The 19,347-nt window shown below is 43.3% G+C and overlaps 1 protein-coding gene across 2 annotated transcripts in view; it reads right to left on the bottom strand.

The window, feature by feature from the left end:
- Positions 1-19,030, bottom strand: part of SPPL3 (signal peptide peptidase like 3) — a 155,080-nt gene extending 136,050 nt beyond the window's left edge. Inside the window, exon 1 of one of the 2 annotated variants that reach the window (XM_032241980.1) lies at positions 18,233-18,273. In XM_032241980.1, coding sequence (XP_032097871.1) covers positions 18,233-18,258 — 26 coding nt within the window. In that variant the 5' untranslated portion in view covers positions 18,259-18,273. Of the gene's footprint in view, positions 1-18,232; positions 18,274-18,508 lie in introns of those variants that run through there. The other variant, XM_032241989.1, reaches the window with a different exon arrangement.
- Between the last annotated feature and the right edge of the window lie 317 nt (positions 19,031-19,347).

Here is a 19,347-nt window from a genome sequence, read left to right on the forward strand (position 1 = left end):
GTCCTGAACTCCAATCTCAGGTGATCCGCCTGCCTCAGCCTCCCAAAGTGCTAGGATTACAGGTGTGAGCCACCTCGCCAGGGCCAAAACTTTTGTTTTTTTAACTAAATTCAGTCTTTCTAGTAATCAACTGACTGACTGGGACACACAATATATACAATGGCCCATTGTATATATCTGAAATCTCCTTGTCTCTAAATTGTCTAACTACATCTGGGGGCATTTGACACCCAGTCTGTAACAACACTATAAACTTCTGATGAAAGAGGATCTGGTTTATTCTATTTTAGTTATTATAGCAGAGCCCCAAAAAGCATAAAGTCGTTCATTAAATACAGAGATCAAACCCACAATCTTACTATGTCTAACCAAGTGAGCTGTGTGGTCAGGCAGTACAAGTACATAGTACATAGTACATAACTGATAGACAACAGGCCAAAGCAGATCTTGATCATCTGGAATAATTACAACAAGGACCAAACAATACAGTTCCAACAGATTCACTTGCTGAGAACTATAGAATCTGGTACATCTCTAATGAGGACAAGGCAATTTTCTTCCTCTGTGAATTTATCTGCTCACAACCAAAAATCTGAGTTATGAGCTTGCCTCTCTGCAACCCTCTAAACACCCTCTTCTGCACTGAAAGAAAAAAAAACAGCACTAACAATATAAAGAACTAGAAATACTGACTGATCACACACTCATCTATTTTTCCTAAAGATACGCAGATGTGAGCAAAATATAGATCATAAGTATTTACCACCTCCAGAACCGTGCTGTTCAATATGGTAGCTGCGAGCCACATGTAACTACTGAGCACTTGAAATGTGGATAGTCTGAATTGAGAAGATCTTGAACTAAAAAAAAGTTTAAATATCTCAATATGTATACTGATTACATACAATCAGTGATGTAATAAATAGACATATATATATATATATATATATATATTTTTTTTTTTTTTTTTGAGACGGAGTCTCGTTCTGTCACCCAGGATGGAGTGCAGTGGCACAATCTTGGCTCAATAGCAACCTCCACCTCCCAGGTTCAAGTGATTCTTCTGCCTCAGCCTCCTGAGTAGCTGGAACTACAGGCATGTGCCACCATACCCAGCTAAGTTTTTGTATTTCTAGTAGAGACGGGGTTTCACCATGCTAACCAGGACAGTCTCGATCTCCTGATTTCATGACCCACCTGCCTTGGCCTCCCAAAGTACTGGGATTACAGGCATGAGCCACCATGCCCGGCCAAATATTTTTATATACTGAGCTAAATAAACTTTACTAAAATTAGTATCACCTTTTTAAAAAAAAAAACTTTTAATGTGGCTACTAGAAAACGTCACATTACATATGTACCATATATTTTATTTCTATTGGGCAGTGTTGCTCTAGAAAAAGTAGTATTTTACAACTAATTCCTCCAGTGATCTTCTTCCTAGCAAAGAACTGACACATCAAGGCACCCCTCACCCCCTCTTCCACCCACCAAACCTTCAATCATGAAACCACTCATGGTTCTAGGTTTACTGATGATACAGCAGGTTGCCAGAGTAATTTGGTTAATCACTTAACCAAAGGGAAGAAACCAGTTTAATAATTATCTGAGGCTAATTTCTTCCTAAATGATTCTAGCACGTAAAAGAAGTAGCCTGAAGAAAAATCTGTGAACCAAAGGCTTATTAAATTTTTGTTCTCAATACAAAGATTTTAGGTAACTAAAACTGAGGTTCAACTTTGGTAACACACTTCTAAAAACAAACAGATCTAACATTTTAAACCACTGCTTTCTTCCTCTACAAACCCTTAATTAAACACAAACACTACGCAAATAAAACCACAATGAGATACGACTTCACACTCAAAAGAATGGCTATAATTTTAAAAATACAATAACAAGTGTTGGTGAAGATGTGGAGAAATCAGAGCCTCATACATTGTTGGTGGGAATGTAAAATGCTGCAGCTATTTTTGGAAAGCTGTTTGGCAGTTAATCAAAATGTTAAAACAAAACAAACAAACAAAAAAAAAAAACAAAAAACTATGAGCCAGCAGCTTCACTCCAAAGTACTCACCCAAGAGAAATGAAAACATACATCTGCCCAAAAACTTATATACAAAATTTCATTGCATTACTATTATTTTTGGAGTTTTCTTTTTTAATGGAGTCTTGCTTTGTTGGCAGGCTGGAGTACAATGGCATGACCTCAGCTTACTGCAACCTCCGCCTCCCGCGTTCAAGCGATTCTCCTGCCTCAGCTTCCTGAGTAGCTGGGATTACAGGCGCCAATCACCACATCCAGCTAAAATTTGTATTTTTAGTAGAGACGGGGTTTCACTGTGTTGGCTAGGCTGGTCTCGAACTCCTGACCTCAGGTGATCCACGTGCCTTGGCCTCCCAAAGTGCTGGGATTACAGGCGTGAGCACTACGCCTGGCCCCACATTATTCATAACAGCCAAAATGTGGCAACTACCCAAATGCTTGTCAACTAATGAGTGGATAAGGTGAATCTGGTATAAACATACAAACGAAAATTACTTGACAATAAAGAGAATGAAACACTGACACATGCTACAACATGGATGAACCTTAAAAACATTATGCTAAGTGCAAGAAGCCATTAACACAACAAAAGCCATGTATTATTTGATTAATAGGAAATGGCAAATCCGTAGAGGCCAAAAGCATACTAGTGGCTGCCAAGGGCTGAGGAGAAGGGTAATGAGCAGTAATTGCTAATATGTACAGTTTCTTTTGGGATGAAGCAAATGTTCTAAAATTGACCGTGGTGGTGATTACACAACTCTGTAGATACAGTAAAAACTACTGAATTGTACACTTTTTATGACTGAGTTGTATAATATGTGAATCATATCTATTTTATTTTATTTTCTGAGACTAGGTCTTGCTTTGTTGCCCAGGGCAAAGAACAGTGGTGCAATCTCGGCTCACTGCAACCTCTGCCTCCCAGGCTCAGGTGACTCTCTTGCTTCAGCCTCCTGAGTAAGTAGCTGCTTTTACAGGTTTGTGCCATCTCACCCAGCTAACTTTTGTATTTTTAGTAGAGACGGGGTTTTGCCACGTTGGCCAGGCTGGTCTTAAACTTCTGGCTTCAGGTGATCCACCCACCTCGGCCTCCCAAAGTGTTGAGGTTACAGGCATGAGCCACTGCACCCTAGCCCGTGAATTCTATCTTTCAAAAGCTATTTATAAAACATAAACATCAGAATGAAAAATAGGATGCCACAGAAAGGGACTTCTATGAAATGTGCCTACATGAAATGCTTCATTTTAGAATGAAATGAAAAAGCAATAATGAGCCCTACTGAAAGAGAAGAGGAAACTTTAACTGTGGTAGATTGCATTACAGGCCCTAATTCCTCATCCTTCCCAGGATCTACTCCATAGCCATGTGATTTTGCAGTTCCTCCTACTAACAGAGGTAAGATTTATTTTTGTGGTTCCTTAACTTTAGTTTCAATCATATGACTTGCTTTGGCCAAAAGAATGGGCCGGGTGTGGTGGCGCAAGCCTGTAATCCCAGCACTTTGGGAGGCCAAGGCGGGTGGATCACCTGAGGTCAGGAGTTCAAGACCAGCCTGACCAACATGGTAAAACCCTGTCTCTAAAAAAAAAAAAAGAAAGAAAGAAAGAAAAAAAAAGAACACAACAAAGAATGGAGCAGAAACGGTAGTATGCCAATTATAAGCCTAAACCTGAAGAGGTCTTGCAGGTTTCCACTTGCTCTCTTGTTCCCCTGCCACTGCCTAGAGAAGAGCTTCCCCTATGTGGCAGGTGCCCATTCCCTCTGAGACCTAAAATGAACGCACATAAAGCAGAGTAATCTTAATCAAATTACAGATCGGAAGAAGCAGAGCTGCACCAACCAATCTGTAGATTCTTAAGAATATTTTATTGTTTTCTTAATCCACTGAATGTTGGTATCATTTGTTATACAGTGTTATCATGGCAATAGCTAACTGATATAATCACCAATTCTCTCACTGTATTATAAAGAGGTCCCATAAATTGAATGGTGATTATTATCAAGGTAGGTCCAGCCTAATACCTTGAATAATGGTTTTTCACTTAACATACGACAAGCATAAATGATATCTGATGCTTGTCCCTTTAAGCTCTTAACTGATGGTTGACAGCAATTTAAGACGTCACATATTCTTCCACTTTCCTTTTCAAAAAAAATAATTTTGCCAGGTGCAATGGCCCATGACTGTAATCCCAGCACTTGGGGGGGCCAAGGCAGGCGGATCACCTGAGGTCGAAAGATCGAGGCCATCCTGGCCAACATAGTGAAACCCCATCTCTACTAAAAACACAAAAAAAGTGGCTGGACGTGGTGGCGCACGCCTGTAGTCCCAGCTACTCGGGAGGCTGAGGCAGGAAAATTGCTTGAATGCGGGAGGCGGAGGTTGCAGTGAGCTGAGACTGTGCCACTGCACTCCAGCCTGGCGTCTGGCAACAGAGTGAGAATCTGTCTCAAAAAAATAAAAAATAAAAAAAATTTTAAAAAGTTAGCCAGGCATGCTGGCACATGCCTGTAATCCTCACTATTTGGGAGGCTGAGGCAGGAGAATTGCTTGAACCCAGGAGGCAGAGGTTGCGGTGAGCCGAGATTGCACCATTACATTCCACCCTGGGCAACGAGAGCAAAACTCCGTCTCAAAAAATATATATAAATAAACGTTTTACTTTTTCAGGGTATGTAAAAAAAAATTCAAATACAGAATTATGTTCACTTTAATAAACTATGTCCCAGACCACTGCGGATAAACACCTGAACATTATTCATGTCCTCAAAACTTTAAGGGAATACAGGGATGCACCATCTTGAAACGAAAATTCAGAGGAAGGAAGAGGAGGCAAATTTAAAATATATTAAATAATATTCTACATATACATGCAAACATGGAGCAAAAAAATCAACAGACCTTACTGACTTGATGAGAATCGGGAATGTCTCCAAGGTCTCTGGCTGTGAAGCCCAAACCTGATGCTTTCAATAGCTAACCGGACAGGGTAAGACTATCCTGTCACTAAAAGTTGACTCTTTATCAACTTGGTAAATCTAACCTGAACACAAAGGTAGATTTCCGGAGATGTCTTGGGCCATCCACATCTTTGCTACACAATGATTCTGGTTTAGCTGTCTACTTTCTGGTAGCTAGCTCCATTTTCATCTCTAACCCTCACCTCTGCTTATATTGTTCAATCACATTTGCCATGCACACTTCTTTCCTGCTTCTACTTGTTATTCTCTTTTTTCTAAGCTGGTTGATAACATTTGCCCATGGTTTTATAACCTTTGCTATCCAGGAATCCAGCCTAATACATCATCCTTAGGCCTATAGGTTTTCACCACCGCAAAGCATACAAAGGTTAGAAAACAAAACTAACTCCTAATCTCCCAAATTTCTGGTTTATGCCTATTCCAGATGATGATGCTATTTAATTCTAACCTAAGACTGAAGCACGGCTATATCTATTAACTTTAAAATATGCGCACATCAGGCCAAGAGATTTTTTTCAGTCACCCTTCTGAATAATTATAAAACAAGGGACAACAAATGAGCTGACAGGCTTTTAGAAAAAAGGAGAACAAAATAGCAAAATAAGTTTATTTAAAAAAAATTTTTAGCTTTTTTTTTTTTTTTAAAGACGGGGTTTTACCATGTTGGTCAGGCTGGTCTTGAACTCCCGACCTCAGGTGACCCGCCCGCCTTGGCCTCCAAAGTGCTTGGATTACAGGCGTGAGCCACCACACACGGCCAATTTTTTAGCTTTTTAAACAAAAGCTTAATATGAAGACTGAATTCCTGAAATAGTAGCGAAAAAGAGAAACTACATTGTTCAAAAGCTAGTTTACATACAGCTTATAGTTACTTATATCTCAAGGGATGTTTCCTGCAAAATATTTTCATGTGAGTATGTTATTGAAATTTCCCGCCACCCCCACCCCCCCAAAAAAACAGGGCATTTCCACTTTAGAAAAAAAGTAACACATGCCACATATTTAACAAGTGGCTGTTTGGGACATATAAAGTATAAATAAATTTATATGCTTACAGTTTTATAAGAGAGTCAGTGGTCAAGTTCAAGAAGGAGATAAATGAAGATGACTACTCTACAGGACTTGTAGTTCTTTGTAGACGTCCCCCTTAGCTGAGCCCCTTTCTTTTCTCTAAGTGTTGTCAGGATATTAGGAAGTCAGACAAATTTGTCCATAACACTTGAACCAACTTGGCAGTAGCCATTTTATTTCTGTATTTCCTTCAAAGAGCAGTAAGATGTTCTCTCCTCTCTTCTATGTGCCTTGTCACTCTATTTTTAGGGAGACATTCTATTCTAAAATCCAGCATCTAACAAATTTCACCCCTAAAATATTCATTCTTTTTTTTTTATGCTTGTTTTCAAGTCAGACCCATCAGCATAAAATATTCATTATTTTACAAAGAAAATCTGAGCACCTACTAGTATCTGTAGGTCCTTGCACCATGAGATTCATGGCTTTGAACCTACCCTTAGAGAGTTCATTGTCAAAATGGGAAGACAGTCACATTAAATACATTCAATACAAGGTCAGAAAATCCTGAGTGCGGCCCATATGACAGGAATAGATAAAAGAGCTGTAGACATCAGAAGAACATTTCTCCTGGGCCAATCAGAAGGCTCCACAGCAAGGGGAAAGCACTTCAGCTGGACCTTGAAAAATGGGTAAGAGTTAACATGTTTAGAGACTTAGAAGAAGGGCAAATGAGGCAGAAGAGTTACCTTACTTAAAAGAGGAAACAGAAGTAACCCAGTTTGGCTCACACCTGTAATCCCAACACTTTGGGAGGCCGAGATCATGAGATCAAGAGATCGAGACCATCCTGGCTAACATGGTGAAACCCCCGTCTCTACTAAAAATACAAAAATTAGCTGGGCGTCATGGCACGTGCCTATAGTCCCAGCTACTCGGGATGCTGAGGCAGGAGAATTGCTTGAACCCAGAAGGCGGAGGTTGCAGTGAGCTGAGATCGCGCCACTGAACTCCAGCCTGGCGCCTGGCGACAAAGCGAGACTCTGTCTCAGAAAAAGAAAAAAAAAAGAAGTAACCCAGTTTGGCTGAAGTAACAAGTAATATTCAAAGGAAGTATAGGGCAGGGTTATAACACCAGATTTTTTTTTTTTTTTTTTTTTTTTTTGAGACGGAGTTTCACTCATGTTACCCAGGCTGGAGTGCAATGGCGCAATCTCGGCTCACCGCAACCTCCGCCTCCCGGGTTCAGGCAATTCTCCTGCCTCAGCCTCCTGAGTAGCTGGGATTACAGGCATGCACCACCATGCCCAGCTAATTTTTGTATTTTTAGTAGAGACGGGGTTTCACCATTTTGACTAGGATGGTCTCGATCTCTTGACCTCGTGATCCACCCGCCTTGGCCTCCCAAAGTGCTGGGATTACAGGCTTGAGCCACCGCGCCCGGCCAACACCAGATTGTTTTGAAAGACAGACTGAAGAGGTTAGATTTTTATACTCCAGCAATAAAAAACCCAAAGGCCATTAAAATACAACCCAAACTTTACAGACAATATACAAACCAAGAGACAAAAACTAAATGTACTCACTAAGCACTCCTCTGAAATTCTCTTTACAACTCCTAACTGAAATCCTTGATAAATTTTAAACAGGTAGAAATCTCTAAACGCAAAGTACAGTAAAAAAAATAATTTTTTTTCCAAGATCAATTTCTTCTCCCTGCCTGCTTATTTATAAAAAATAAAAACAAAAGACCTTTATGACCCTGCTGTCTATACCAACGATTGTCTTTCCTCAAGTCTTTCACATCTTCTCAAACAAATGGCCAGTACCCAGAAGATGCCTTTATTTCTTTATTACCCACCCCTGATTTGGCTTTCACCCCCACTACTCTGATTTTTATTAGTATACTCTCAATAATAACTTCCTTTACAAATTCAATAGCTTGCTTCTTCATTCTCTCTGAATCCTGTAGGTTTTTACACTTCTGCCCCTAAAAACTCTCCTGTGCCTTTTCATCACCACTGCACTTTCCTAATTATCCTACCTCTGATGGAACCTCTTCTGACTCCTCTTCTTCCTGTCATTTCCTAATTGTGAGCTTCCCAAGCGTCAATTTCTGATCTTCCATTCTTTCCTCTCCACACTCTTCCCTTTTGTTAACTGGTCTTACCGCTTATCTTCAACTAGTTCTAGCCACCCTAACCATAATCCCAGGTGGCATTTCTAGAGACATGTGTACTAATCAACGGCAAAGGTAAGAGAATTTGTTTTTCACAACTAATTTTTACTTCTAACAATAGTATTTTTGTAAGTGGTTATAAAAAATGAGTGTAAATTTCAGGAAGTTTGTAAAGTCAAAGTAAACAGTCAAAGGCTATCAGGCAAAGCCTGAAGATTTAGTCAAGTATGGACGGTCAAGCTAGACAAAGCTAGACAAAACTTAAAACAAACAACACAACAAAATCAGGGTGTATAACTAGGTTGAAGAAATAACGGACAAAGCTTTCTTTGCTACACCTGCCCTATTTCGGTCAAGAGTGAAGCCCAAGCCTGTGGTCTTGGATGAAGGAAAGTAGGTGTGCCTGTCAGGCATGGTGTGGGGTAAGAAAGCAGATGAGAAACTGACGGCTGTGTACTTTGGGAGGCTGAGGCAGGAGGATCACCTGAGTTCAGGAGTTCGAGACCAGCGTGACCATCATGGAGAAACCCCGTCTCCACTAAAAACACAAAAGTAGCTGGGTGAGGTGACGCATGCCTGTAATCCCAGCTACTGGATTACAGTAGCTGAGACAGGAGAATCACTTGAGCCTGGGAAGCGGAGGTTGCGTTGAGCCGAGATCATATCATGGCACTCCAGCCTGGGCAACAAGAGGGCAACTCCATCTCAAAAAAAAAAAAAAAAAAAAAAAAAAAAAAAAAAGAATAAGAAAGAAACTGCTAACTAACAGCTCCTCCTCATTTTAGAAGGGTAGAAAACTTTACTATGCATTCCAAAGAAAAGCAGGGAAAGATGAGGATTATCCACTTGACTGTTCTTTCTTCATTTAAGTAGATTATGAAGGAAACTGTCTTCAAAATCAAGATAAAACTAACATATAAAAAAACGGGGCCGGGCGCAGTGGCTCACGCCTGTAATCCCAGCACTTTGGGAGGCCGAGGCGGGTGGATCACGAGGTCAAGAGATCGAGACCATCCTGGTTAACATGGTAAAACCCCGTCTCTACTAAAACTACAAAAAATTAGCTGGGCATGGTGGCGCGTGCCTGTAATCCCAGCTACTCAGGAGGCTGAGGCAGGAGAATTGCCTGAACCCAGGAGGCGGAGGTTGCGGTGAGCCGAGATCGTGCCATTGCACTCCAGCCTGGGTAACAAGAGCGAAACTCTGTCTCAAAAAAAAAAAAAAAAAAAAAAAAAAAAAAAACGGGATGGTGCAATGGCTCACACCTGTAATCCCACCACTTTGAGAGGCTAAGGCAGGTGGATCACCTGAGGTCAGGGGTTTGAGACCAGCCTGGACAACATGGTGAAACTCTACCTCTACTAAAAATACAAAAATTAGCTGGGTGTTGTGGCATATACCCATAATCCAAGCTACTCGGGAGGCTGAGGCAGAAGAATCACTTAAACCCGGGAGGTGGAGGTTGCAGTAAGCTGAGATCGTGCCACTGCACTCTAGCCTGGGTGACAAGAGCAAAACACCATCTCAAAAAAAAAAAAAAGAAGAAGAAGAAGAAACATAGCTTTATTCATTATTTTTCTTCTTGTGGAATGTAGCCACAGGCTAAGAAACTTACAAATCAATAACAATTTGGAGACTATTATTTCTATGTATTTTTATACAGCATTATGTAGCATTCTCAATACAAAGGATATCTCAAAGTTTAAATCTGGCTAATTGTGAAATGAGAAAAGTCATTTCCATAGTGAGGAACTCTATCTGGAACCTACCTGGCTCTAACAAATAATGTACTGAACAAACAGAGCGCCTTCAGGGAGCACTTAGCAATGTACAAAGCATTTTTACATATATTATCTCACTAAATCCTCACAACAACCCTGTGGAGTATAACAGGCATAACTATTGGACCAAATACAATACTGGACCTAAGACATGGCTAGGTCACAGTAAACTAGAGATGAAAATCACCCTCACACTAAAGATTTCCTGATGCACACCTCACAGAATGAGGTGCTCGTATCTCAAGATTTCAAATGAAAATGTAATGAGTGGCGTAACACAACTGAATACTTTTTGAATAATCACTTATATTCGATACAATTCAAAATATATAAAAAAAAACAACTAGGATACACCTCCGCCTCAGAGCACTTAAAAAAAAATCCTGGGTCGGGTGCAGTGGCTCAAGCCTGTAATCCCAGCACTTTGGGAGGCCGAAGCGGGCGGATCACGAGGTCACGAGATCGAGATCATCCTGGCCAACATAGTGAAACCCTGCCTCAAAAAAAAATAAAATAAAAAATAAATCGTTTGGTGGTTCTTCACTATCCATGCTAGAACTCCAAAACAGAGATAAGTTTTCCTACCAGGTTAGGGAAAACCCTACAAACCAAGAAATGGGATTTTCCATAAGATCTCTATTAGGGTAAGACATATTCCTTAGTCTGATACCTTAAAAATACCTATAAAAAGTTTTTCTAAGGGCTCAACGTAGTCATACCACAACTAAGAGGGACTGTTTCATCTTAAGTTGTGTCCCTAGTTTGACTTGCTAATAAAATCTGAGCGGTAACAATTCATTGAGAGGAGACTAACTGCAGATTTTTCCCTGTAAGACTGAATTTGATCAGTTGGAGCCCCTGTGAGCACTTAAGAGGTTAAAATTCCAGATGACAAGTAAGTATTCTGCCTCTAACTCTTTAAGTGAGGACAGCTTTTGCATTCACTCTCCTTCCCACCTACCTCTCCTGGGGAAAAAAAAAGAAAATACATTATAGAAAGTGAAAGTTCCAAACACTTCTTAATTTATGCATACATCACATATAATCGGTATTTTCTTTAAATTCCTAAGAAGGAACCATTAAACTCCAGAAACATCAAAATAGATTGTAGAATTTTAAAAATCAAATTATACTATGGCTTTACTATGAGGGACAGCAGTCACACAAAGTTTCAGAGGCCAAAAACAGCCAACTAAAACAGCACTTGGTTATTAACACTCTCTTTCTCTTCTTAGGACATCTCTAAATTTTCACAAGATGGTTTGATAAAACAGATACGAATGAGGAGAACTAAATAATTTATTAATGTCACTAATGTTGAAATAAAATACAATTATATAGAACTATACATCTCACAACCCATTTGTCATCTCTAAAATAAATGATCATGTAGAAATCTTATTTTATTTTTAATTTTTTTTTGAGACAGAGTCTCGCTCTGTTGCCAGGCGCCAGGCTGGAGTGCAGTGGCACAATCTCGTCTCACCGAAACCTCCGCCTCCCGGGTTCAAGCAATTCTCTTGCCTCAGCCTCCCGAGTAGCTGGGACTACAGGCACACGCCACCACACCCAGTTAATTTTTGTATTTTTAGTAGAGACGGGGTTTCACCATGTTGGCCAGGATGGTCTCGATCTCTTGACCTGGTGCCCGCTTCGGCCTCCCAAAGTGCTGGGATTACAGGCTTGAGCCACCGCGCCTGGCGATCATGTAGAAATCTTTTTGAGAAATGCATGATCATTAAGCATTTAAATTCATAGTACTACCTGATAATTACAAGCTGATGTGGTTATACTCTCCAGCTTTCTTTACCCCCTGAAGGCTTTATAACAAACCTTGAGAAAACGATTTAAATATAAATTCACAATGTTAACTCTGACTAATTTTAGTTTAAATCACACATCACCCAAACAACATTATCATAGCACTTTACAGACAAAACATGTTTTTAAAATAATGAGCATCTTCTAAAGTCTATAATGCTAGGCACACATTTTCAACTAATTTCTCTCTGAAAAACCTCCATCAGCTACAATCGGATATGATCATACCAGATACAATAAAACACAACAGTAATTCAAAAATAGAACTGACTTCCACTAGATCTGGAGACCTGTGTTATTTGTCATTCTCAGCTTTAGTACTATCTGCAAATATCTGACAAGCAATGTCCATTATCACAATACATCACCTCAGTATAATGCAGCCCTGAGATCAGATCTTAAAATGGGTAGCACAGGCCTTGTGAGGTGGCTCCAAAGTAATCCGAGCACTTTTGGAGGCAGAGGTGGGCGGACTGCTTGAGATCAGGAGTTTGAGACTAACCTGGCCAATATGGCAAAACCTCATGTCTACAAAAAATACAAAAAATTATCCAGGCACGGTAGCACATGCCTGTAGTCCCATCTACTCAGGGGGCTAAGGCATGAGAATTGCTTAAGCCTGGGAGGCGGAGGTTGCAATGAACTGAGATTGTGCCACCACACTCCAGCCTGGACAGAGCAAGACTCCGTCTCAAAAAAAAAAAAAGATGGGTAGCACAGAGCAGCCACCTATTTATATCTATTATATCTATTAAATGCCAGGCACTGGAGAGAACACCAAAACAGAAAGGGTTTTATCCTTATGCAGCTTATTTTGTTTATCGTCTGTCATGCCCCTGAGATACACACAAGATCAGACCATGAAGAACCACACTAAGGAATCTGGGTTTTATTCTAAGTGTAACCAAAGCCACTGAAGAATTTTAAGCAGAGAACTGCCAAGATGTGACTTAGGTTGTTAGAAGGCCAAGAAGGTACCAACAGGTAGGTAATGGAGGAAACCCAGCAAAGAGGCTAATACAGGAACTCAAGCAAAAAAGGGCTCGTTTACAGTAAAGACTATGAAAACATTAAGTGGACAGATTCAATGTCAGAATTTTGCTGTCAGACAATCTTCAGTTTCAGTCCTTTTACCATTTACACATTTGGGCAAGTTACTTATATGCTTTGAGCCTCAATTTCCTTACTTAACAATGCTTGTAAAACTCTATCACATAGAAAATACACACATTATGATAGTGTCTTGGGAACAAAATTCACTTGAAGTTTAAATAAATTGACTTCCTTTTCCCTCACACCAACATTAGTAAAGTTAAGCAGGGTTCAAGAGCAGTTATATACACATTTTGCTTTATCAGGAGACAAGTTCCTGTTTCCCACAGAACTTACACTAAAACTGTGCATAAATATACAGGAAGCAAGGTGTTTTTCTCAAATTAAAGTCTAGTTTGCACCTTCAATCTGTGTTTTCACATGCATTCTTTTACTTCCTCAGTGTATGTGAGAAAAAAAGGATATAAGTAGAACCTTGCAGTTAAATTGTGATAAAGATTCTGGTGTTACTACCAATTATTTCAATTTATTCTGTCAATAGTTTTTTGTTTTTTTTGAGACGGAGTCTCGCTCAGTTGCTCAGGCTGGAGTGCAGTGGCACCATGTTGGCTCACTGCAACCTCCATCTCCCGGGTTCAAGCAATTCTCTGCCTCAGCCTCCCAAGTAGCTGGGATTACAGGTGCCTGCCACCACATCCAGCTAATTTTTGTATTTTTAGTAGAGACAGGGTTTCATCATCTTGGCCAGGCTAGTCTTGAACTCCCGACCGTGTGATTCACGCACCTCAGTGTCCCAAAGTGCTGCGATTACAGGTGTAAGCCACGGAGCTCAGCCGGCTTTTATATAGAATGTTAATAAAGTATGGCATTCCTCATTCTTGCAGCACTGGTACATCAGGAAACCAAGTTACCAAAAACCCTCTTTGATAAGTACATGGATTACAAACACTTATCTTTCAGTGTCGTCCTCCTCATGTTTAATATTCTTTCAACAAAGGATGAACCATCCTGAAATTCAGTGTCATGTTTACCACTCGGTATTTACTAAGCAGGGCTACATGTAATACAACATGCTAGGCACTATGGGAGAAAGAAGGTTTGCTAGTGTTATATGGTCCTTACTCTCAAGGAGTTTACAATCTAATTAGAAGATTAGGCATTTACACAAGATAAGGACAGAACGACGCAGATACAACTGTAAATATTAAAAATAAAAAGACTGGTCGGCCGGTGGCTCATGCCTGTAATCTCAGCACTTTGGGAGGCCCAGGTGGGTGGAACACCTGAGGTCAGGAGTTCGAGACCAGTGTGGCCAAATATCAGTTGGTATGGTGACACCCACCTGTAATCCCAGCTACTTGGGAGGCTGAGGCAGCAGAATTGGCCTGAACTGGGGAGGCAGAGGTTGCAGTGAGCCAAGATCGAGCCACTGCACTCCAGCCTGGGTGAAAGAGCAAGACACTCTCTCAAAAAAACTAAAACTAAAAAGATCATTTTCATATGGGGTGGTCAAAAAATGCTTCACAGCTAAGCAGAATTTGAGTTGAACCCCTGAGTACAAGATTTTGATCGAATTCGCTAGGAAGAGAACAAGCACACACGAACTTACATGTAAAGGCTTTTTTGAAAAAACTTTTTATCTGAAAAATTTAAACATGTAAAAAAGTCAAAAGAATAATAAACCTCCATGTATACTCAACACCCAGCTCCAGGAATGATCAACTCATTGCCAATAATTTACATGTCTTCTTATACAAAAATCCTAAAAGAGCCTATCTGCATATGCCTCTACATTCTTCACTGACTGCATCCTCAGACAAATCTCTAGTGCCACAACAGTATCCACAGTTTGGTTTTTCTAAAGGCCAAATAAAGTGCAAGTCTGTTCAAAATAAATAAATAAATAAATAAATAAATAAATAAGTGGGGGCCTGGCACAGTTGCTCATGCCTATAATCCCAGCACTTTGGGAGGACAAGGTGGGCGGATCGCACAGACTGAGTTCAAGACCTGCATGGGCAACATGATGAAACACCTACTCCGCAAAAAATGCAAAAATCAGCCGGGCATGGTAGGGCCCACCTGTGGTTGCAGCTACTCAGGAGGCTGAGGCAGGAGGATTGCTTAAGCCCTAGAGGTGCTGCTGTGATCCCTCTACTGCACTCCAGCCTGCAAAGTGAGACCCAGTCTCAAGGGGAAAAAAAGATCAGCTGCTGGGCGTGGTGGCTCACGCCTGTAATCCCAGCACTTTGGGAGGTCAAGGCAGGCAGATAGCTTGAGGTCGGGAGTTCAAGACCAGCCTGAATAGGGCAAAACCCTGTCTTTCCTAAAAAAAAAAAAAAAAAAAAAAAAATATATATATATATATATATCGGGCATGGTGGCGCATGCCTGTGGTCCCAGCTACCTGCGGGGCTGAAGCAGGAGAACTGTCTGAACCTGGGAGGCAGAGGCTGCAGTGAGCTGAGATCAGGCCACTGCATTCCAGCCTGGGTGACACAGTAAGACCTGTCTCAAAAAAATAAAAAATAATTAATCAACTCTTGATCATTTGCACAAACCAAGGGAAGAGTGACAAAGATACTGCAAAATGATAGATAACCCAAAAATCAGTTTACATATACTTTTGGATACCTTTTCCATACGTATATTTCAATAAGAATGAGTAAAGTGACGGGAGAATTCATGTCAAACAAAATAGAGCATCACAAGTGAAGTACTTTAAATACAACACTTGGCCTCCCAAACCTAAGTTTCTTCCTCTATAAAATAGGGAAATATCACCTACCTCAGAAACTTGTGAGAATTAAATGAGTGTATATTAAATGTCATGTGTATAGTTTCTTATTTTATTATATTATTAGCCAGTTGACTCAGGAACAACTATTAAATAGAAAGCTACGGCTGGATATGGTGGCTCATGTCCACCAGCACTTTGGGAGACCAAGGCAGGTGAACCACGAGGTCAGGAGTTCCAGATCAGCCTAGCAAACATGGTGAAACCCTGTCTCTACTAAAAATACAAAAATCAGCCAGGCGTGGTAGCAAGTGCCTGTAGTCCCAGCTACTCGGGAGGCTGAGGCAGGAGAATTGCTTGAGCCTGGGAGATGGAGGTTGCAGTGAGCAGAGATGGGGCCACTGCAAGCCAGCCTGGGCCACAATGTGAGTCTCCACCATGAAGGAAAAAAAAAAAAGGATGCTGCCCTGTTTCCCCAGCCTCTTCCCTTATATGCCACCCTCCAAATCATGTAAAAGTCTTCTTCATCTCAAAACCTGCTAAAGGTGAGGGGCTAAGCTCCCTGATTTCAAGGAGCTTCTTTGCCTGTAAAGCAAACAGAGCTGATACTGAAGAAGGTATTTCAGTCAAATAAATTTGTAAACTGTCAAACTTTACAAAGTAATCCCTCCTTAATAGAACCAACTAATGTCAGACAGAAGCAGTGTGTGTCCAACCTACCCAGCAAAACATGTTCATTTTCCCCATTTCTTGACCACTGAGTTTTCTATTCTTTCAACCATCTACTGCCTCTTTACAGCACAGTAAAAACAGCAAGGCAGCCATTAGGATTGTCAGCTGGGCCAGAGCATGAGAAGCTCAAGATGAGTTACCACATGGCATGACAGAAACACCTTTACCTTCATTTCTTACTCTTTCCAGAAGGAAGCTCAAATTGTAATCCTGTCTTCCCTATGACCTACTACTGAAAGGCAGCTCTCTGTCACTCAAAACTACGAAATTTGTTTAAACCTGTTTTTAGAGCACGTGTTCTCTCTTCCTTTAGAGCTACCTTCTGTCTCTCAGTTACATTCTTCAGATTGTTACATACATCACTGAAGTTCCCTTAAGAATTATCATCTTCAGGCCAGGCATGGTGGCTCAAGCCTGTAATCCCAGCACTTTGGAAGGCCAAAGCAGGTGCATCATGAGGTTAGGAGTTGAAGACCAGCCTGACCAACATGGTGAAACCCCATCTCTACTAAAAATACCAAAATAATCATAATTATCAGATTCAATCACCAAATCACCAACTCCCTCTCCCTATGTGAAGATACAATAAGTTATTGACTTACAACCTCTAACACTATAAATAATCCACTGTTAAAGTATTATTCTACCTACAACCATTCCTTATTTTCAGATATTATCCATTTCTTGGATGTTTCCCTAGGACAATTATAATTAATGTAGTAAGATACGGCACTTCACAGTTTGCCAAGCACTTTCTAAATGTACTCACTTAATCCTTACAGGCTCTGGAAAAGGTAATTCCCCCTACTTTATAGGTAAGAAAAAAGGACCGAAGAACTCACTATCACATCATATCAACAAAGCAAGTTTCACTATCACATCATATCAACAAAGCAAGTTGGTGGCAAACCGGACCTCCGAAGCAGGTTTTCCAACTCCAAACGCCATGCTCTTCCCCATTCTATTACGCTCTTTTCTAAGGGAAATTCTACAGTTCTGTCCCAAACCACACTTGCTTCAAGAGTAAACCATCTTTAAACCATTTCTCTAGACTGCAACCTGATCCCCAGCTCCAATAATCATCCTATTTCTTGCTTCCTCACTCTCCAGTCATGACCTCCTTCTCACTATCCAATTTCCACTCTTCATGGCTACTATCATCATTCCTTCAACCCGTCCCACAAGTATCCCACCACTGCATGCTAAAGGGACACCTCTTTTGTTCCTTCCCCCAAACCCTGGCACTGCCTTCTCGGGATATGTAGGTTGTCACCCCATAAACTACACAGTAGCTTCTCACTTCTGGTCTTTAACGAGCTACTAACTAACTTTAAAAGCCCCACAGAAATGAACTTCACTTGCAGGTCCTCCACCTCCACACTTGGACCTGGGCGCCATTCCTCTTAAAACAATAGTAGCGACCCTTACAAAGATTCTGCCCATGCCCCACTGCCACCAACGAATTCCTCTTCCAGAATCCGGTTCTTCTAACAGGCTCCCCTTCCAACCTCTTCACCCGTGACTCCCCTCCAAGGTTCCTGGACACCATCCCCCCGCAGTTTTTCTCCCTTTACTCCCGGGCCTCTGCCCACCTCACCAACTCTCCCTGAGCTCCCAGTCCCCAGAGCCAAGCAGCGGCCCCGCAGCTGCGGCGGCTGCTCCGCTCTCCCAACTCAGAAGTTCTGCCTCTATCACCTGTTCTCGCCACAGCTTCCTCTCAGCCCAGCGGCACACCTTTGCCCTGGCCTGCCTCTGCCTCTCTCCACCCTTTCGAGTCCTCCTGCCCAGGAGCCACCCCCACGAGTCAGTTCCGGGGTGCCTGTCGGATTCAACTTCCCATCCGTGGGGTTCCCATCCCCGGGGTCAAGCTCCCCTTCTCCATCACCTGCTCCGCCCATAGCCAGATGACATCCGCCGCTGCCTGCCGCCGCCACCTCCTCCTCCATCCCCCTTCTCGGACGCAGGGTCCCTGGCCACTCACCGCCTTCCGCGCGCGCCAGCCGCCCCCTCCGGTGGGGAAGAGGGGGGCGTGCACCCCAACCCGAGCCCCCCTTCCCCGACACGCACCTGTTCCTCCTCCTCCTCTTCCCCTCGGCGGGCCGCGCCGGCGCCCCGACCCCCACCCTCGCCGCGCCCCGGCCTCCCGGAGCCCCCCACTCACCACGAGTAGGTCTGCTCCGCCATGGCGCTGCCTCTCGTGGGCTCCGCTGCAGGCTGTGGCCGGGCCCGGCGGCGGCGGGCTCGCTCGGGCCGGGAGCGGAAGGCGCGGCCGGGGTTCGGTGCTTGCCCACTCGCTGGCTCGCTGGCTGCACGGCGGGCCGGGAGGGCGGCTGGCGGGTAGAGGCCGGGCTCAGAGGCGGCCCCGCTCCCTGGGCCCCCGGGGCGGGGCGGGCTCCGCTCTCGGCCTCCCTCACCCGCGGCGGCGGCGGCGGCTCCGCTGCGGCTCCAAACCCAACATGGCGGCGGCGGCGGCGGCGCCGAGAACAAGGGGGCCCCGGGGCAGGCGAACGGCAAGACGGGCCCGCGCTCACTGCGCGTCGGGCCGCGGGAGCGCCGCGCTCGGGCGGCGGCGGCGGCGGCCGGGGGACATGGCCGGCGGGCGGAGGCGGCGGCGGCGGCTGAGGGGGGCGCTAGGCGATGAGGCGAGGCCGCTCGATCACACCCGCCGAGGGGAGGAGGGGCGGGGGCGGGGGCGGGGGCGAGCCTTGGGCCCGCGCGGGTCACGTGCCCAAAACACGCTCACGTGACGCGCGCCCCGCCCCTCGAGCCGGGCTCCTGCGCGGAGACGTCGGCTCCCGGGTTCTAGGCAGCTGCTGCTTGCACGGCCGGGCCTGTCTGGCCGCCTCCCTCCGCCTGGTGCCGCCCCCCTCCCCACGCGGAGATGTCGCCTCGGGTACCCTCTTATGCCCCTTTCCGAGGGGCTGCAGCACCAGCCAATCGGGAACGCCGATGCACGTCTGTTGGCTGCCACTCAGCTGTCAACCGTCAGTCAACAGTCTG

Source organism: Sapajus apella, unplaced genomic scaffold (genome assembly GCF_009761245.1).
Source record: "Sapajus apella isolate SASKATOON/1434 unplaced genomic scaffold, GSC_monkey_1.0 scaffold2, whole genome shotgun sequence".
Lineage (NCBI taxonomy): Eukaryota > Metazoa > Chordata > Mammalia > Primates > Cebidae > Sapajus > Sapajus apella.